Consider the following 16,282-nt stretch of genomic DNA (forward strand, 5'->3'; position numbering starts at 1 on the left):
AGAGTAAAGGACAGAGAAATCAGCTGCATACATTTATTGAGATTTACAGAGTAGATAAAACTTTACAAAGCAGGCCGGGCGCGGTGGCTCAAGCCTGTAATCCCAGCACTTTGGGAGGCCGAGACGGGTGGATCACGAGGTCAGGAGATCGAGACCATCCTGGCTAACATGGTGAAACCCCGTCTCTACTAAAAATACAAAAACTAGCTGGGCGAGGTGGCGGGCGCCTGTAGTCTCAGCTACTCGGGAGGCTGAGGCAGGAGAATGGCTAAACCCGGGAGGCGGAGCTTGCAGTGAGCTGAGATCCGGCCACTGCACTCCAGTCCGGGCGACAGAGCGAGACTCCGCCTCAAAAAAAAAAAAAAAAAAAAAAAAACTTTACAAAGCACTCATTACAAAAACTGAGTGCAATCTGAATTCAATTCAATATGAAATTATGGACCTAATTTAAAAGTAATAGAAGAATAACATGATTCAACACTGAAAGCATTTGACTGATAGATATATGTAACTTTATTTTCAGTGACTTGTGTACTTCAAAGTTCCACTTTGATCTTACCTGTACCCTTCTTCAGTAGGAAGGATTATTTTGTTGGGTGGAATGTTGGTGAAAATACGCACGGGAGACTGTTTTCGACCTGTCTTTCCGTGTTTATAAAGTGCATGATTATCATAATCTACCTAGAAAGTTAAAAATTAAAGCAGAAAGAAACTTTACTCAAATTAGTCAACATTAAGATTCTTTAACCAATAAATGAACAAACTGATGCCAATATATGAGTTAAAGTATTTGTCATGCCAAGTGTCAGGTTCCAGTCCAAGCTGAGGACCGAGGGGAGTAGGTGGACCAGTGGTGGGTAGCTGGAATAACACTCAAGGATCATAGACAATTTCGACATGGCTTTTACTCTGTCTCTGGGAATAAGCAAGACTGGGCGCAAGCCGTGGGTGCAAGCCAGCCTGGGTGAAGGCTGTATGTAGAGCGTTAGCAGGTAATTATACCTTTCACAGACAACAATAGCTCCAAGCCAAGCACGAGCGCATGTGGGTGATCACCTAATGAGCCTCACATGGCATGGTTACATAACGTGTGGAGTTGTGCAACTGCACTCCAAACCTGCTAAGTCACGCCGTACCAGAAAGCCACCTCAGCCTACTCCTGACTAAAGCGCAGCCATCTCTCTTACACTCTACCCCCTAGGCCGAGGGTGTCCTCTGGGCAGGGACACGTGCCCATAGGGTGGAGCCCGGAATTCATAACACACAATACCACAGAAAGCAACAGCTCCAGGTTATGGCAGGCAACCACCTCATGGTGACATCACCCCAATGTTGCTTTATACATTAAGCCGGGTTTTTGTTCCCCTACCTTTAAAGGCATTGGGGCAGGCAACAACAGATTACCTTTTGTCCCCATACTTGGTCAGAGGAGGTCATCCTTCCTCGTATAGGGTCTTGCCACATGGCCTGGCCCGGCCCCACAGGGGCTGGTGACCAACTAGTCACCTTTGTAACTTCTAGGCAGTTAACCACAAGGTTAACCCTTGATAGACCACCCAGGTCTCAGTACAGATTACCATAGGTGTCACCTCCTTGGTGATCACCATCCACAGTGCTCTAAGTTCAGCCCATTGGCTACTTTGCCCATACCTGGTTGCAAACCATATAGTATCAGTACTAGGTTGGACTGCAACAGCAGTCCAGGCAGCAGTAGCACCTTGGCTAGACCCATCTGTGTATCATGCCCCCCATCAGGAATGGGGGGATGCCCTTCCTTAAACAGCAATGGCTCAAGGTGTAGGGTTGCGTCAGGCTGTGCCTTAGGCCCCATGGCCTTATCTTGCATTAGGACTACAGGTCCCAAGACATCTTGCAACTCAGATGCTAAGGGACTTGTATTCAGCATACCCTGCTGCTCCAAGTAGGTGCCCCACTTTGCCAAAGGGGATGTCTGCGCTGTCTCAGTTTGGGAGGTGGTTATCCACGAACACACCCATCACACTATCAGGCAAGTCATACGCACAATGTCTGTAGCCTGTCCTGCCACGCTCTCATGAATCTGAAGGGCAGCATATGAGTTACTGCTTCTTTATCAATCAACAATGGGGCTCAGCTCCCTTCCACAGCTGGGACCAAAAGCCCACCAGTGTTCTCAAGTGCTTCATGCACTGATATTGGCCCCAGCCAAAACTATCTGTGGTCACATGTACATCCAGCTCAAATGGGCACCCCTGTCAACTACCTATAGGGCTTATGCCTGCTAAATGGCCCACTTGGCTGCCAGGAAGGCGGTCTCAGCCGCACCATCTTAATTCTAGGCAATGGGAGTGTTGCTGCTTCTAAATCTGCAAGAGAATCAGAGGTGGGCATAATATCATTAACAAGACCATGGCTAATGGTGGGGCTATGCAAAAAGCCCTGCAGCAACCTGTGAAAGTCCAATGTCATCCTCCCATGAAGGCAAACTGTTCCTGGCTCTCTGGAAAACAATGCATTAGCCAACTCCACTATATAGTGATACTATCCCAGTTCCATCAAGTGGTCCATCAAGTCCATGATAGACGGCACAGCTGTCAAGTCGTGTAAAATATCCAACCCCAGAATGTATCTGCGCTGGTGTCTACCAGCACCAGCACTTGCTGTACATTGGTGGGAGACCAGTGGATTGCTAATTTCACATGTGGCCTCCTTGGGAGGGGCACCTCGGTCAGTTCCCTCATCAAACAGAAGACTTTACACCCCCACCTGGCTGTAGAACATAGTCTTTGGGCTGGAGTGCCAGGGTGGCACCAGGTCACACAGAAACGTTCTTCTCCTGCTTGGGTATTTTCTAGAATTGTTGCTCTGGAAACAGCTGTCTCCACAAAGTTCACTGGGCTGCTTATCAATTTTCTCTTGCTCCACCATGGCCAAAGTCAAATCTATCCACATCTGTGAGCATGTCACTCACTGGGACCCCCTTTTCTCCCATTGGGGGCACCCCTGCAGATGGGGCATCTTTCCCTTCTTTATGGCACGGACCCCTCGATCCCGCCAACAGCCTCCTTGATATCAGACCAGGTGGGGGTCTCTGGCCAAGACAACAGACCCAGGCCTGCATCCAGAGCAGCCCCTAATTCCTTTTCCAAGCTCTGTAGCCAGGCCTCCAGGCGCCCTGCCTGTGCCTGGAGGTCCCCATTCATGGCAGCTTCTAACTCTTTTTCTGAGTTTTGTAGCCAGGCCTCCAGGTGCCCCATCTGTACCTGGAGGGCCCTTACCTCTACTGCATCCCTCAGGGACTGGGTGTGTACTTCTCATAGCACAGTCAAAAATGCCCATCCAACTCTGCTGGCAAAAGCTCATTCCTTCTCAGTGCTCTGCATTTCTAGCTGCTTCAGTGCCTTCTCCATGCTCGCAGGGGACCCATCTACTGCTGCCGAGGTTTCCACTGGAGCCCATTCAAGCAGTACAGCGGACACCAGGCACCACAACCCATGTTGTGGCCACATGGCTGACTCAGAATCACCAGAGAATGAAGGCTCACTCTCCTCAGTATCCTGTTCATGATGTCAATTGTCACGCCAAGTGTCAGGTCTCAGCCCAAGCTGAGGACCAAGGGGAGTAGGTAGACCAGTGGCAGGTAACTGGAAAAACACTCGAATTGTAGACAGTTTCAACATGGCTTTACTCTCTCTCTGAGTGCAAGTGAGCCTGGGCATGAGCCAACCCAGGCACAGGCCATATGTACAGTGTTAGCAGGTTAATTATACCTTTTACAGACAATAGTGGCTCCAGGCCAAGCACGAGCTCACATGAGTGATCACCTAATACGCCTGCAGTGTGGTTACATAACGTGCAGAGTTGTGCACCTGCACTCCAAACCCGCTGAGTCATGCTGCACTGGAAAGCTGCTTTGACCTACTCCTGACTAAAGCACAACCATCTCCCTTATAGTATTTAACAAGAAATTCTTAAGAGCAAGAGTTTACTTACAAACCAACAGCTTCTGTAGCAGTAAAATTTCATTATTAAAAAGATCTGTTATGACAAATTTACATTGTCTAGTATTAAAGGAACAACTCTAAGCTTTTATCTAATACAACACACTTTACAAGAAAGTCTATCATGTATTCAAGAACTTAGCTTTTGGCATTAAAAAATTCAGCCTTTGAAAATGTGTGCTCATTTGGTCAGGGCTTCCCATTTTGTGTGTGAAATTTGCTCTGTGTCATCTTATGTAAGAAGAGGGTACCAGTACTTAAAGTTGCTGTGAAGGTTAAATGAGATAATGTTTGTAAAACACTTGTTCAAGGCCTGGCATAAGGCAGAAAAATGGAGATGAAGACATAGGCTCACAATTATAGTTGTTCTCCCCACAGTGACTATTTCAAACATGTACCTCTCTCCTCAAGGTCCCTAACTCAACTTTTAGTTTCAGCAGATTGTCTTGAAAGCAAACCAAAGTGAATAAGCATGACTTCTATTAGCCTCTTGCTTCAGTCTCCTCCTGCAACCTATTATCCACAAGCATTCTCAATTTGGTTTTAAGACTGCTATGAATCCACCTGGTCATTAAATTCATGTTTCTTTACATCAGTAGCTCTCAAAGTATGGTGTCTGGATCAGCAATATCAGTGTCACCTGGGATCTCATTAGGAATGCAAATTCTCACCTCACCTAGGGCCTAATAAATCAGAAACTCTGGGAGTAGGGCCTGGCAATCTGTGTTTTATCAAGTCCTCCTGGCACACTAAAGTTTAAGAACCACTGTTTTAGATTATCCATAAGAATACCATGAGGTTTTTTATGAGGTCAGTACAGGTAAGCCTGATATTCAAATAAGTTATGTACTGAATTGTTTCTATTATAAACAAGAATATGAAAGAACTTACAACAAAACTGGCTTGTAAGCTAGCTAGCTAATAAGTGAATCACAAAAATGTAAGAAATTGAGGACAAGGGAAAGAGAGGCCTTTACGGGGAGATTCCTAGGCTTGTTCTCCAGGCGTGTCTAGTTTAAAGCTAAGCTTCAGCAGTGGGAAAAACTAAGTACACTGTAGCACAGGATGAGGAGAGCCAAGGGACAGTGTGGAAAAGCCCCTAAGGGTTTCTGGCTGTAAGTATGGTGAGTCTGCAGTCCAGCATAAACTGTGTAAAAGCTGGCACAGACTCACAGTTGGCCTATTTGGAAGTACAGTACCACAACAAGGAAACTTTCAGGTCAGATCACACGTGAAGCCCCGTGTTCAGTCACTACGTTTCAAGAGAGAAGTTGATAAAACTAGTTCATTTCTTTGAAAAATAATGGGAATGAACAGAATTTATAGCTTAACAAATTAGGGATGTGTATCCAGAAAAGAGATGGTTGGGAGGATCTGATAGCTATTCTCTAACTGAAGGGGTGTCATATGGAATAGAAATTGGACTTATCCTTTATTGCTTCAGAGAATAGAACTAGGACCAATGGTTGGAAGTTAATGGGGAGCATATTTTATCTTCATATGAGAAAATTTTCTAACGATTAAAGCTATTAAATAAATTGCATTGCCTTCTAAGGCTGTAGGCCTCTGCTCACTGGAAGCATTCAAGTGAAGCTGGATGACGGCTGGTCATGAATTTAGTGGAGAGGATTATTACGTTGGGAAGTCAGCCTAGGTTACCTCTGTTTCTTTCCAACTTTGAAAATTCTATGAATATATGTTATCTATTAGAGGCTGGGATACAAAAATAGATTTTACTACAAAATCACCTTAAAATAGTACCGTAAGTCATTTTCTTTTAAAATCATTTAAATTCATAATGTTTCCCCTAATGCACTCCTCTGTGTACTCAATAAATATATGGTACCTTATTAAACCAACAAAGATATTTTGAACATTTATGAGTGTCATAAGAAAAAAATTCTTCCCAAGAGATTCATATGAAGCTTTTCAAATGTTGGAGAATAATATTTTAGAAAGATTTCTAGTACGTGGAATATTCTATGCAACATACTAGATAGCAGATGGAAGAGAGGGAAAAAAAAGAACAATTTCTTTATGGTTACCCAAGGAGTCAGAGAATGTATGTGTCAGGAAGGTGGTTGATTGCTTGATTTTGCATAACCTAATTGAGATTATTATTATTTTTAAATGCGGGTTTGTTGTGCTAATTAACTATAAACATATGGTATGTAAAATGCATGCTGCTAGAGTAAATTAATGTACCTCTAACATACATCCATATTTCATAGCTTCAGCCACACAAATAAACCTCCTATGGAAGTGCTGTAAAGCAAACACAATTTTGCAAATTGCCTATCACTAGTAGTAGAGCTGATACACCATTTTCCCATCATTATCCCTGACATTTCACTCACAATGATGATGAGAGGCATTTTCAAATAGAAAATTTCTCTCATGGAACTGATTAATGTGATGAAGTACTGTATAGAAATGAGGGAAAGCACAAAATCTCTGCAATTCCTAATTTTTAATTTTTTCTATACGCAAATGTCTTCTGTAACATGAGACTGAAACTAGTTAAATGGAGACCAAGACATCCAAGTCAACATTTATTTTGTGCCTACTATGGTCAGGAAAGAAAGATTAAATAAGACAGAGTACTTGCATTTCCGTAACTCCCTAAGGATTGTCTTCTATTGGATTTCAGCACACACAAAAGGTCCCCAGTACCTTCTTCTGCTCCAGCAACCAGCTTCTACCACAGCAGTAAAGTCTATCGTAATCCCCATATCCCATTACCTCTTATTTAAAAGTAACATGTGGACATCTTATACCCCTTTTTACTTCAAACCCACTACATGTTTTATGTTTATTATAGATTAAATTTTAGGAATTTTGGTAGCCATCTTTTAATTTGCAATAATTTTCCAGAAATTGCTGCCAAAATATCTTCATTTCTGACTGTGAAACTAATCTTGAAAAACACAGTGTCCTAACAGGCTGATGTTTAAAAAGGATAGCTTTGACAAAAGCAAAGAGCTATACTTTTAACACCCCAGACAAGTGTCCCATATTAAGTACAGACAAGAGAGAACAGAATGTCCCAGGTGGAAAGGAGGTGACATCATCTAATTCAGACACAGAAAATTCAGGACACGAACACCACCACACCCTGACCCCACCCCCATGGCGGACACCACTAATCATATTACTCTTTGCTACTGAACCTGGTATTCTCAACAAATTCTCCAGAAAATCACTAGCAATTTATCAGGCTTAGTACCAAAAGAGAAACTTACCTGCCATCTCTTTTCTGGTTCAATGATTTTATTTTATAGGTAAGGAAACAGAACCTGGAGAGATAAAGTGACTTCTCCCAAGATTAAGTAGCCTCTAAAAGGCAGTGCCAGGACTCAGACTTCTGACTCAAAATCAGAGTTTCCTTTCATCATCACATCCTTCCTTTCTAATCTCTGGTTAATAGAACTCTTGGTTTTCTAGGTCTTGGATGACTGTTTTATTCCGTATTCATCAAGTGTTTGATCACTGGAGAGTCTACATAATTTATGTTTTATGAAGATTTGCGGCATTTCTGCCTTCCTCTTACCTGGGAAGTGTTTCCAAAAAAATAGATTTAGTGATTTGGGGATTTTTACTGCATTGTGGTTTGAGGGCTTATAATCATCTCAGGTGATGTCCCCCCCAACCACCCGCCAAAAAAAAAAGGCCTAATCAAGGTCTATGGGAAAAGATCTGTGAAGGAGGAGAGGGGACTCCAAGTTTTCATTCAATGAAGGCTAATATAAAAGAAAAAAAAAGTACCACAAAATGAAGTTAGGCCAGGCATGGTGGCTCACACTTGTAATCCCAGCACTTTGGGAGGCTGAGGTGAGAGGATTGCTTGAGCCCAGGAGTTCGAGACCAGCCTGGGCAACACAGAGAGACTCCATCTCTATTTAAAATAATTTTTTTTGCTCATGCCTGTAATCCCAGCACTTTGGGAGGCCGAGGCGGGCAGATCACGACGTCAGGAGATCAAGACCATCCTGGCTAACATAGTGAAACCCTGTCTCTACTTAAAAAAAATACAAAAAAAATTAGCCAGGTGTAGTGGCAGGCGCCTGTAGTCCCAGCTACTCGGGAGGCTGAGGCAGGAGAATGGCGAGAACCCGGGAGGCAGAGCTTGAAGTGAGCCGAGATCGTGCCACTGCACTCTAGCCTGGGCAACAGAGCGAGCCTCCATCTCAAAAACAAGAAACAACAACAAAAAAAATTTAATGAAGTTAAAGTAACAAAAAAAAGAGGAAAGCAAAATGCTCAGAAAGGAGTAATAGGTCCAGAGAAATTTTCAAAAACTAGAAAAATTGTCCAAGAACGTACATCAAATAATGTTTATAAATACATGAGGAGATATGGCAAAATCAGTTTCTCCAATATAAGCATGTAATCACAGTACTGTTCTTCCCGTTAGCAGGAATCAGTAAAAACAAATTTGCTTTGTTTTAGATTTTATTCTCATTTTTCTTTCCAAAGGTTGGCTTTCTTTTTATTGAGAAGACTGCTTTTTAGCCTGTCAGACACATATGACCTAGTCAGAACCTTTCTTCATCAATACACTGAAGTGTATAATTATTGTCCACACTTGGACCTTGCAACTATTTCTCAAAACCATAACCCTAATATTTCCAAAAGTTCCTTCCTAGTAACACAGACTGCCTAACAAGTGACGGCTGGTTACTCCAAAGTTGCCTCTCTCATCTGCTGTATTCTGGATCTGTCTTCTTTTGCCCTCTCACCATTTCAAACTCTTGTCCATAGTGGGGGGAGGGGGAAAACTCCTCTCTAAATATGGATACAACAGTTTTCTAAGGACATGAATTATTAGGTTGGTGCAAAAGTAATTGCGGTTTTTACCTTTTTTTTTTTTTAATGGCAAAATTACTTTTGCACCAACTTATACAATTATGCAGTTTTAATTTCTCAGATGTATCAAAAAAGGACCTGAGGAAGAGTTTTACCCCTACCTTGGGACTATCTGAATGATGACAATGACAGTGATGGTGATGACAATGCCGACAGCAAGAACCTAAACTTAATACTTGCTGTGTGTTAAGGACAGGGCTAAGCCTTTCCATGCATTATTTCATAAAATCCTTAAGACCTTAAGAGACAGATATATTATTGCTATACTCATTTAACAGGTAAGATAAGCTTCAGAGGGGTTAAGTAAGTGCCAGCACCAAGATTAAAACTCCGATCCTTTTTGACTCCAGGGTTCATGCTTTTTCACTCAATTATCCATTTGACATACACATGGCACCTACTGTATGCCAAACATTGCACTAGATAATTATCCATTGCCAAAGGCAATGACATGAAATGAAATGAAATGAAAACTAGAACCTGTTTACGCAGTTAATATTTTTAGAATATGTCAGCTATCTCTGTATTGCAAATGTCTATATTAGAAGCATCCCTCAGACAAGAAACAGGAAACCTGATGCCCCAAAAAGGAGTTAAATGAGCTCGGAGAAAACTTACGATATAAATTTTGCCCAAAGCAGAGCTCAAGAAGTCAAGTTTAAAATGGCTTGTGCTACACACTTTTAGAACAAAACCTGTTAATACTACTTAATAGCCATAAAAAAAATCCATTATATTTGATAAAGTAATCTCAGTTTTGGAAATCTATTTTAAGCAAGTTCTATAAAACATGAAAAAACTATATGCATAAAAGGTGTTTATAGCAGTGTTATTTATAGTACCTTAAAAGGTAAAAACAACCTATAGTCCAAAGAGAAGGGAATAATAAATAGCCTGCATATGAAATAATTTAGTTATTAAAGCATAAAGATTGGGTAGCTATGTTTAAAAATGTATACTTATAAGACATAGTGAAGAAAGCAGAATTCAAAATTGCCTTCTATGATTACAAACCTGTAAAAAGTACTTTTAAAAAAAAGATTAAAAGTGAACACTTTGAAAGTATAGTGTCTGCTGTTTGAGAGGAATCAGAGTCTTTTACCCTCATTTTTGGTAACAGTTTCTTTCAGAATTTTAAAATAATTTTCATAATGGTATATACCTTCAAGATTAGAAAGATTAGAACCAAGTGCTAGCTTGCAACAGCAAGTGAAGACATTTACGGCTAAAACTCTGCCTTAATCAGAGGCTAGTCGATTATTCAGAAAACTCAAATAGAAACCTCTTACAAAAAGAGGCAGCAGGCTGGGTGCAATGGCTCACGCCTGTAATCCAGCACTTTAAGAGGCTGAGGCAGGCAGATCACTTGAGGCCATGAGTTCAAGACCAGCCTGGCCAACATGGCAAAACCCTGTCTCTACTAAAAATACAGGGAAAAAAAATTAGGTGGCCATGTTGACACACACCTGTAGTCCCAGCTACTCAGGAGGCTAAGGCAGAAGAATCACTTGAACCTGGGAGGCAGAGGTTGCAGTGAGACGAGATTGCACCACTGCACTCCAGCCTGGGTGACAGAGTGAGACTCTGTCTCAAAAAAAAAAAAAAAAAAAAAAAGAGGAAGCAGTACCTGCCTGAAGACCATACACGGTGATGGCAACAACAGGGTTAACTTCAAACACAAGGGAAAAAAATACAGGAAAGTGGAGTTTAAAGCAGTATGAACGTAAAAGACCAGGTGGAGCTACTGTGGACACAAGCCTCATTCTCATTTCAGGCATGGGGAAAATTCCATAGGCATCGCTGTGAAGGAGGAGGTCTACTCACTCCAGTAACTTCTTCCCAGAATCAACACATTCACACAGAGCCATCTCTGCCTTCTCCGACACTCCTGACATCCCCAGAGTGACGCAGTAAACTATGCATGGCATTTCACCAACTAGAAAGGTGATTTACTTTTCTCTACCCTCTAAACAGAGGAAACCAACATTCATAATGATGAACCTGGGGGGCTGCACAATCTCCTAGTGATGATGAAAGATTAAATCAGCCGCTCTAAAACCTAGCACACCGAGAATCACCCAAGGAGCTTGGTGAGATATTTTTTCTTGGGGCTTTGTCCTCTAATTTTGATTTAGTGGGTTTATTTTGGTACTCAATCTGTATTTTCGACATGCACTCTAGGGATTACAGACATTTAGGAACCACTGGACTGAGCTACATATGGTAAAATGTTAGTGTTTAATACAGCTCATTGTATTTTAATTTACTAACATCAATGAATAGTCTTATACCTATTTAAGTAGAATCTCCATTCCCCAACCATGCCAGAAAACAGAATCTGTACTCTACCTGGTAATCCAGCATCCGGAAGCTTGGAAAAAACTGACAAATTCGGGATTCAAAAAAATAGGGGAAAATCCAGAAAATGGGTAGTTCTTTGTGACTGTCATCTAATGGATCACAAAAAGGGAAAAATAATAGTAAATTAAAGAAATAAATAGAAGGTTACAATAGAAAAACTTCTGCTAGCATGAGAAATTGCAATGATTCAACACATTTAAATCTCATACAAAACAGAAAATGTTTACCAGAGTGCCATTTCAAACCTGACTATTCCCAAAGGTCAGTGGAAATATTCCTTTATATCGAAATATAGCTACTAAGAGTATGTAAAAGTAACCCATATGTATATTACTATTGTCTAGGTAAGGCAAAGATGTTACCTAAAAAGTTGAAAATAGAAAAGGAGTGTCACTTTTGAGGCACAAAGGTAGTCATGACGTAGTGGAAGGACCTCTGGACTAGAAGGCAGTAAGTAGGCCTTGGGTGTGAATCCCAGCTCTGCCACAACTCTTTATCTTAGTTTTCAGGGATGAATCAACCTTGACTGCATCAAGGAAGATTCTTAAAAACAGTTTTACCAAAATTAGTGTTTGTGAGAGACAGGGAACACAGCTATTACTTACAAAGCACCTAGTATAGGCTAGTACTTATTACAGCACTATTACAGCTAAAACTCCAACAGGCTGAAAAGCCTAAATTCAGAGGCAAGCCTAATCATACTGTTTACACTAAGCTATAATAAGTACTTTCTATGTACTGTCTCCTTACAATAATCCCTAGAATTAGATATTATCCCATTTTACAGATAGGGAAACTGAAGCCATAAGCTATCAAGTCCAATGCAGCTAATAAGTGGCAGAACAGGAATTCAAGCCCACAAAGCTCTTTATTGCTTCCCCAAAGACACTGACTTTATCCACTCTAATTAGTGGACTTAAAAACAGCAAATAAGTGAAATACTTAACAATATGAGTCACATTTTATATTTCATTTGCATTCTGTCTCCCAAAGCACTATTAGTGGAGAAGCATGATCACAAAATTCCTGACACTCTTAACAAATTTATCAACTTGCGAGCTAGAAAATGTTTCTAAAAAATGAATATACCAACTAATTAGATAATTTTATAAAATACTTTGAAGCCCTAAGTCACTTTAAACTGAATAATAACCCCCAGCCACTAGACCACCTCTAGGGCTGGGAATCTGTGTACTGATAACCACAATCAGTCTATGGGATGTCTAACCTCCAAACTCATATCCTGGCAAAGTGTAGAGCCCTGGACCTCAGGCTGAGTGCCCTCTTAGTGTTCTGGGCCAGGCTTTAGGAACAGGGAATGTATGGTCCACAGGGCAGAGGTATGTATCAGTTTTATTCAAAAATCTATTCCCAGTACCTAAACAGTGCCTGGCACACAGTGGCTACTCAGTAAATATTTACTGAATGAATGACAGCAGTTCACTGCTGTTCTGCATAATGTCCCATTATCCCCCTCAAAAACATAGTATTTTTCCTATAAGCCATTAAAAAAAATCCACATGATTAGAATAATACAAAGTATATCATGATAATGAAGTTTGCTGCAACATCAAATAAACCTGTTTTTAAAAAGAGAACTCAAGACATGTATATTCTATCAGTGCTCTGATTCACTGAGCTCAGCTAATATTTGACAGGAAGTAGATACATAGATACATGTTTACTTTGCAGTAATAAATTATACACCTTGGCTTTGACCTTCTTTCCACATAGCAATTAACTTCTTGAATGTAATAGCCAAAGGTTCAACCAAGCCACCAAATGGAGGATCCGTCACCATAATGATTTCTTCGCCTTTATCTTCCTGTAAAAATGCTCTGCATACTTCAAGGGCAGTCTGGAACAAATAAAAATTCATTTCTAAATTAGGACTAGAGAGAGGCACTTCATCCTATTTGGAGGAGAATGCATTAGACTCAGTCTCACTCTTAATACTGGAAAGTTTACCGAGTCATCTTGCCACCGCAGCATCCCTCAGTGACATTCTGGAGCCTCTCTTTGCCCCCATAAGATTTTATCTTTGGGTTCCTTGATAAGCAGGTTTTTAAAATTGCAAATTCAAACACCATCACTATCAGAAGACTGCACATTTCAAATGGTTAAATTAAAAGGCTAAATTTAGTGTCCTAAAAGAAACTCATTACCCATGAAAACCATCTAAAACGTTAAATTCAATTCAACAAACAGAAGCCGGGATGGTGCTAAGCACTAGGGACACAAAGACGAAGAAGACATTGTTTTCCTATCTGGCTTGTCCAATGCCATGAGTTTGTTTAATAACAGCTACAAATTACCAGTTAAACATGCACATGTTTTTGAGTATCAGGCAGACATATTTGAACATGCACTGTAAGTAAATAAAAAAGGAAAGTTCACAAATGACAAAGCACATCTGGTCCATGAAACTATGCTATTAACACATTTTCCCAAAGGTTAATTTAAGCTTTTTTAGTAATTGCAAAGTAAACATTAACAGGGATATTTAACGGTTTTTGCTATGGGTGAAGTTATTAAGAGATACCATATAACAGTATCTCCAGTCAACTGACTTGCAAGTAGCTTTCAAGTACAGTCCCCTTGGTATCCCTGAGGGATTGGTTCCAGGACACCCACATATACCAAAATCTGCAGGTGCTGGAGTCCCTGATATAAAATATTGCAGTATTGCACTTAACCTATGCACATCCTCCTATATAGTTTTAATCATCTCTAGATTACTTCTAATACCTAATACAATGTAAGTGATATATAAACAGTTCTTAGACTCTATGGTTTAGGGAATAATGACAAGAAAAAAGCGTACATGCTCAGTACAGTCACCACCACCCTCTTTTTTTTCTTAAATATTTTTGATCTGCAGTTTGTTGAATCCACACATGCAGAACCCACAAACGGGGAGAGCTGACTGTACTCATCTACAAAAATAAGTCAACACAGTATACAAAATGACATGAGATTTAAAAATTTGATGGCATTTTAAACTTTAATAAGCCTATATGTACTTTATAATAAAATATATTTTGTTCTACTGCTGAATCAATGTAGAAGACGCCACTGATAAGAGGAACACCTTTTTCCTAGGAGAGTCTTCATTAATTTCCGACTGGAACTCCTACAGCAGAGGATCACTTGTCAAGAAGGTTAATCGTTTTTCAAGTGCTGTCTCGCACTTCCTTAACCTGCTTACAAGAACAAGGACTGAAAGCACAGATGATGATATTGAAATCTTCAAACTCCTTCGAGTTAAAAGTAGAAAAGAGAAATTACACAAGGAAATGATGTCTAGCTCCTAACCTAACTTTAAACATATTTTTAAAGGATTTTTTTTTCCAGGTAAGAATCAATGGCATCAGAGCCCAACACGAGTTGCTGATTGTCTTAATGTTGATCTTCTACAGGAAATAGATACTTGCTTGCACCACCAATGTTCGCAGTAATTTGACTCTTTATCTCAGTTCTATCATTTAAAAAGTGCCCGGCAATTTAATTAGCCATCCTCTCTACATACTTTAACTGACTTTGCCATTAAGGCTGATGACATTTTTTAAATACTATATGATTTGCAATGAGAAATCCTATGTGGGGAACTCCCACTTTTGAATCTAGTGGACTGTAAAATGCTGAGGTGTACTAGCAGAGTCTTCTATTCTCCTAAGCACCCTGGACAGCCTCACAGGCACTGAGCGGACACTTAAATACTTAGTGATTGATTAGTGGATGGTAAATCTCTAGTGAAAAACTTGACTCCGGGAGTAGGTAGAAAAAAAGGCAGATAGTAAAATCATTAAAACAATGGGTTTCTGCAGATCAATCTCTATAGCTGCAGTGCTATTTAGAGGTTGCTGCTGAAATATAGAGTAAGAAAAGCCTGAGCTGGACGACTCTTTTCTTCAGGGAAGATAAAGTGGATCTCAATCTTGGCAGCTTATTCCAACCATTATTGTAGAAACATATAAGGTAATGCTGTACACTTCCTATAAGCTACAAAGAGTTTCGAAGAAAAACCCTAATTACCTGTTACTCTTTAAAAAAATAAAAAATTGCTAGCCAACCTTTAGGTATTTAATTTTATCCTTATTTTGTATTTATTGTTCAAAATAAAAAGCAAAACCATAGTATGGTATTAAAACAGACAAACAACAAGAAAATCCTAACTCACTAGTGTAGCATCAAGCAGTGATTCAAACTCGATTACTTCCTCATTTACTACGACACAGCCCTGACCTCACCTGACGTCAAAGTCCTGTGGTTTCAAGTAGTCAGGCTGGATACCGCCACATCAATATCCTACCAGCCCCACAAACTCAACCTTTCCAAACTTCACTTCCCTCTGTTTAGATGAAAAAATACAAATCCAGGCCATTCCACCAAGTCAGCTTGGACTTCCTTCCCCCTCAGTACAGTCTTTTCACTGCCTCTATGAATGCCTAGACAACCCAGTTCTTTTCTCTCCTTTTCTCACTGCCACTGTTGCAGCTGAGAAGTCCCTCATCATCCACTGGCAAGTGACTTTCAATTCCCACTTTCCTTCACATTCACCTCAACAGTTCTCAATTCTTAGTGATTACCAACCACATAAACTCTTTGGGAAACAGCTGAAATACATCTAATTATAACTGCTGTTTATTTCAATACCTTGTTTTAATGGCTTCACAGCTGAAAAATATTAATATATATCCCAATGCTAAATTGATTCAAATGGAAGGAGTGCTATACTTACTAAATCAGGGGACTCATTTTTCAATCCCAACCAACAATTTAACATTTGTTTTCATTTCCTGAATGCTGACTTTTATAAAGTCTTGCTTGGTTTTCATCCTCCTATCATTAGTTAATATCTCAAAGCACAATACATAGCAAGCATGGTTCACAACTTTTACAAAATTGATATGTATGCATATATTTATGGGTATGCTTCAAAGTGTCTTGATAATTTCACAATATTTTTGGTCAGCGTCCTGGCAGGTGTGATTACTTGGTTGGTTACAGATTTTATTTTATAATAGGCCTGACACAGAGCTCAAACTAAATGTATCAGCTCTACTATGCTGTTT

The 16,282-nt window shown here is 40.2% G+C and overlaps 1 protein-coding gene across 3 annotated transcripts in view; it reads right to left on the minus strand.

The window, feature by feature from the left end:
- The window catches only part of ZCCHC4 (zinc finger CCHC-type containing 4), a 57,142-nt gene that overhangs the window by 7,505 nt on the left and 33,355 nt on the right, over positions 1-16,282 (minus strand). For 2 of the 3 annotated variants that reach the window (XM_023223024.2, XM_023223025.1), the window contains 3 exons: positions 12,915-13,065; positions 11,196-11,296; positions 560-681 (listed from right to left, as the gene is read on the minus strand). In XM_023223024.2, coding sequence (XP_023078792.1) covers positions 560-681; positions 11,196-11,296; positions 12,915-13,065 — 374 coding nt within the window. Of the gene's footprint in view, positions 1-559; positions 682-9,746; positions 10,811-11,195; positions 11,297-12,914; positions 13,066-16,282 lie in introns of those variants that run through there. The other variant, XM_023223026.1, reaches the window with a different exon arrangement.

The sequence above is a fragment of the Piliocolobus tephrosceles genome, chromosome 3 (genome assembly GCF_002776525.5).
Source record: "Piliocolobus tephrosceles isolate RC106 chromosome 3, ASM277652v3, whole genome shotgun sequence".
NCBI classification, from domain to species: Eukaryota; Metazoa; Chordata; class Mammalia; order Primates; family Cercopithecidae; genus Piliocolobus; species Piliocolobus tephrosceles.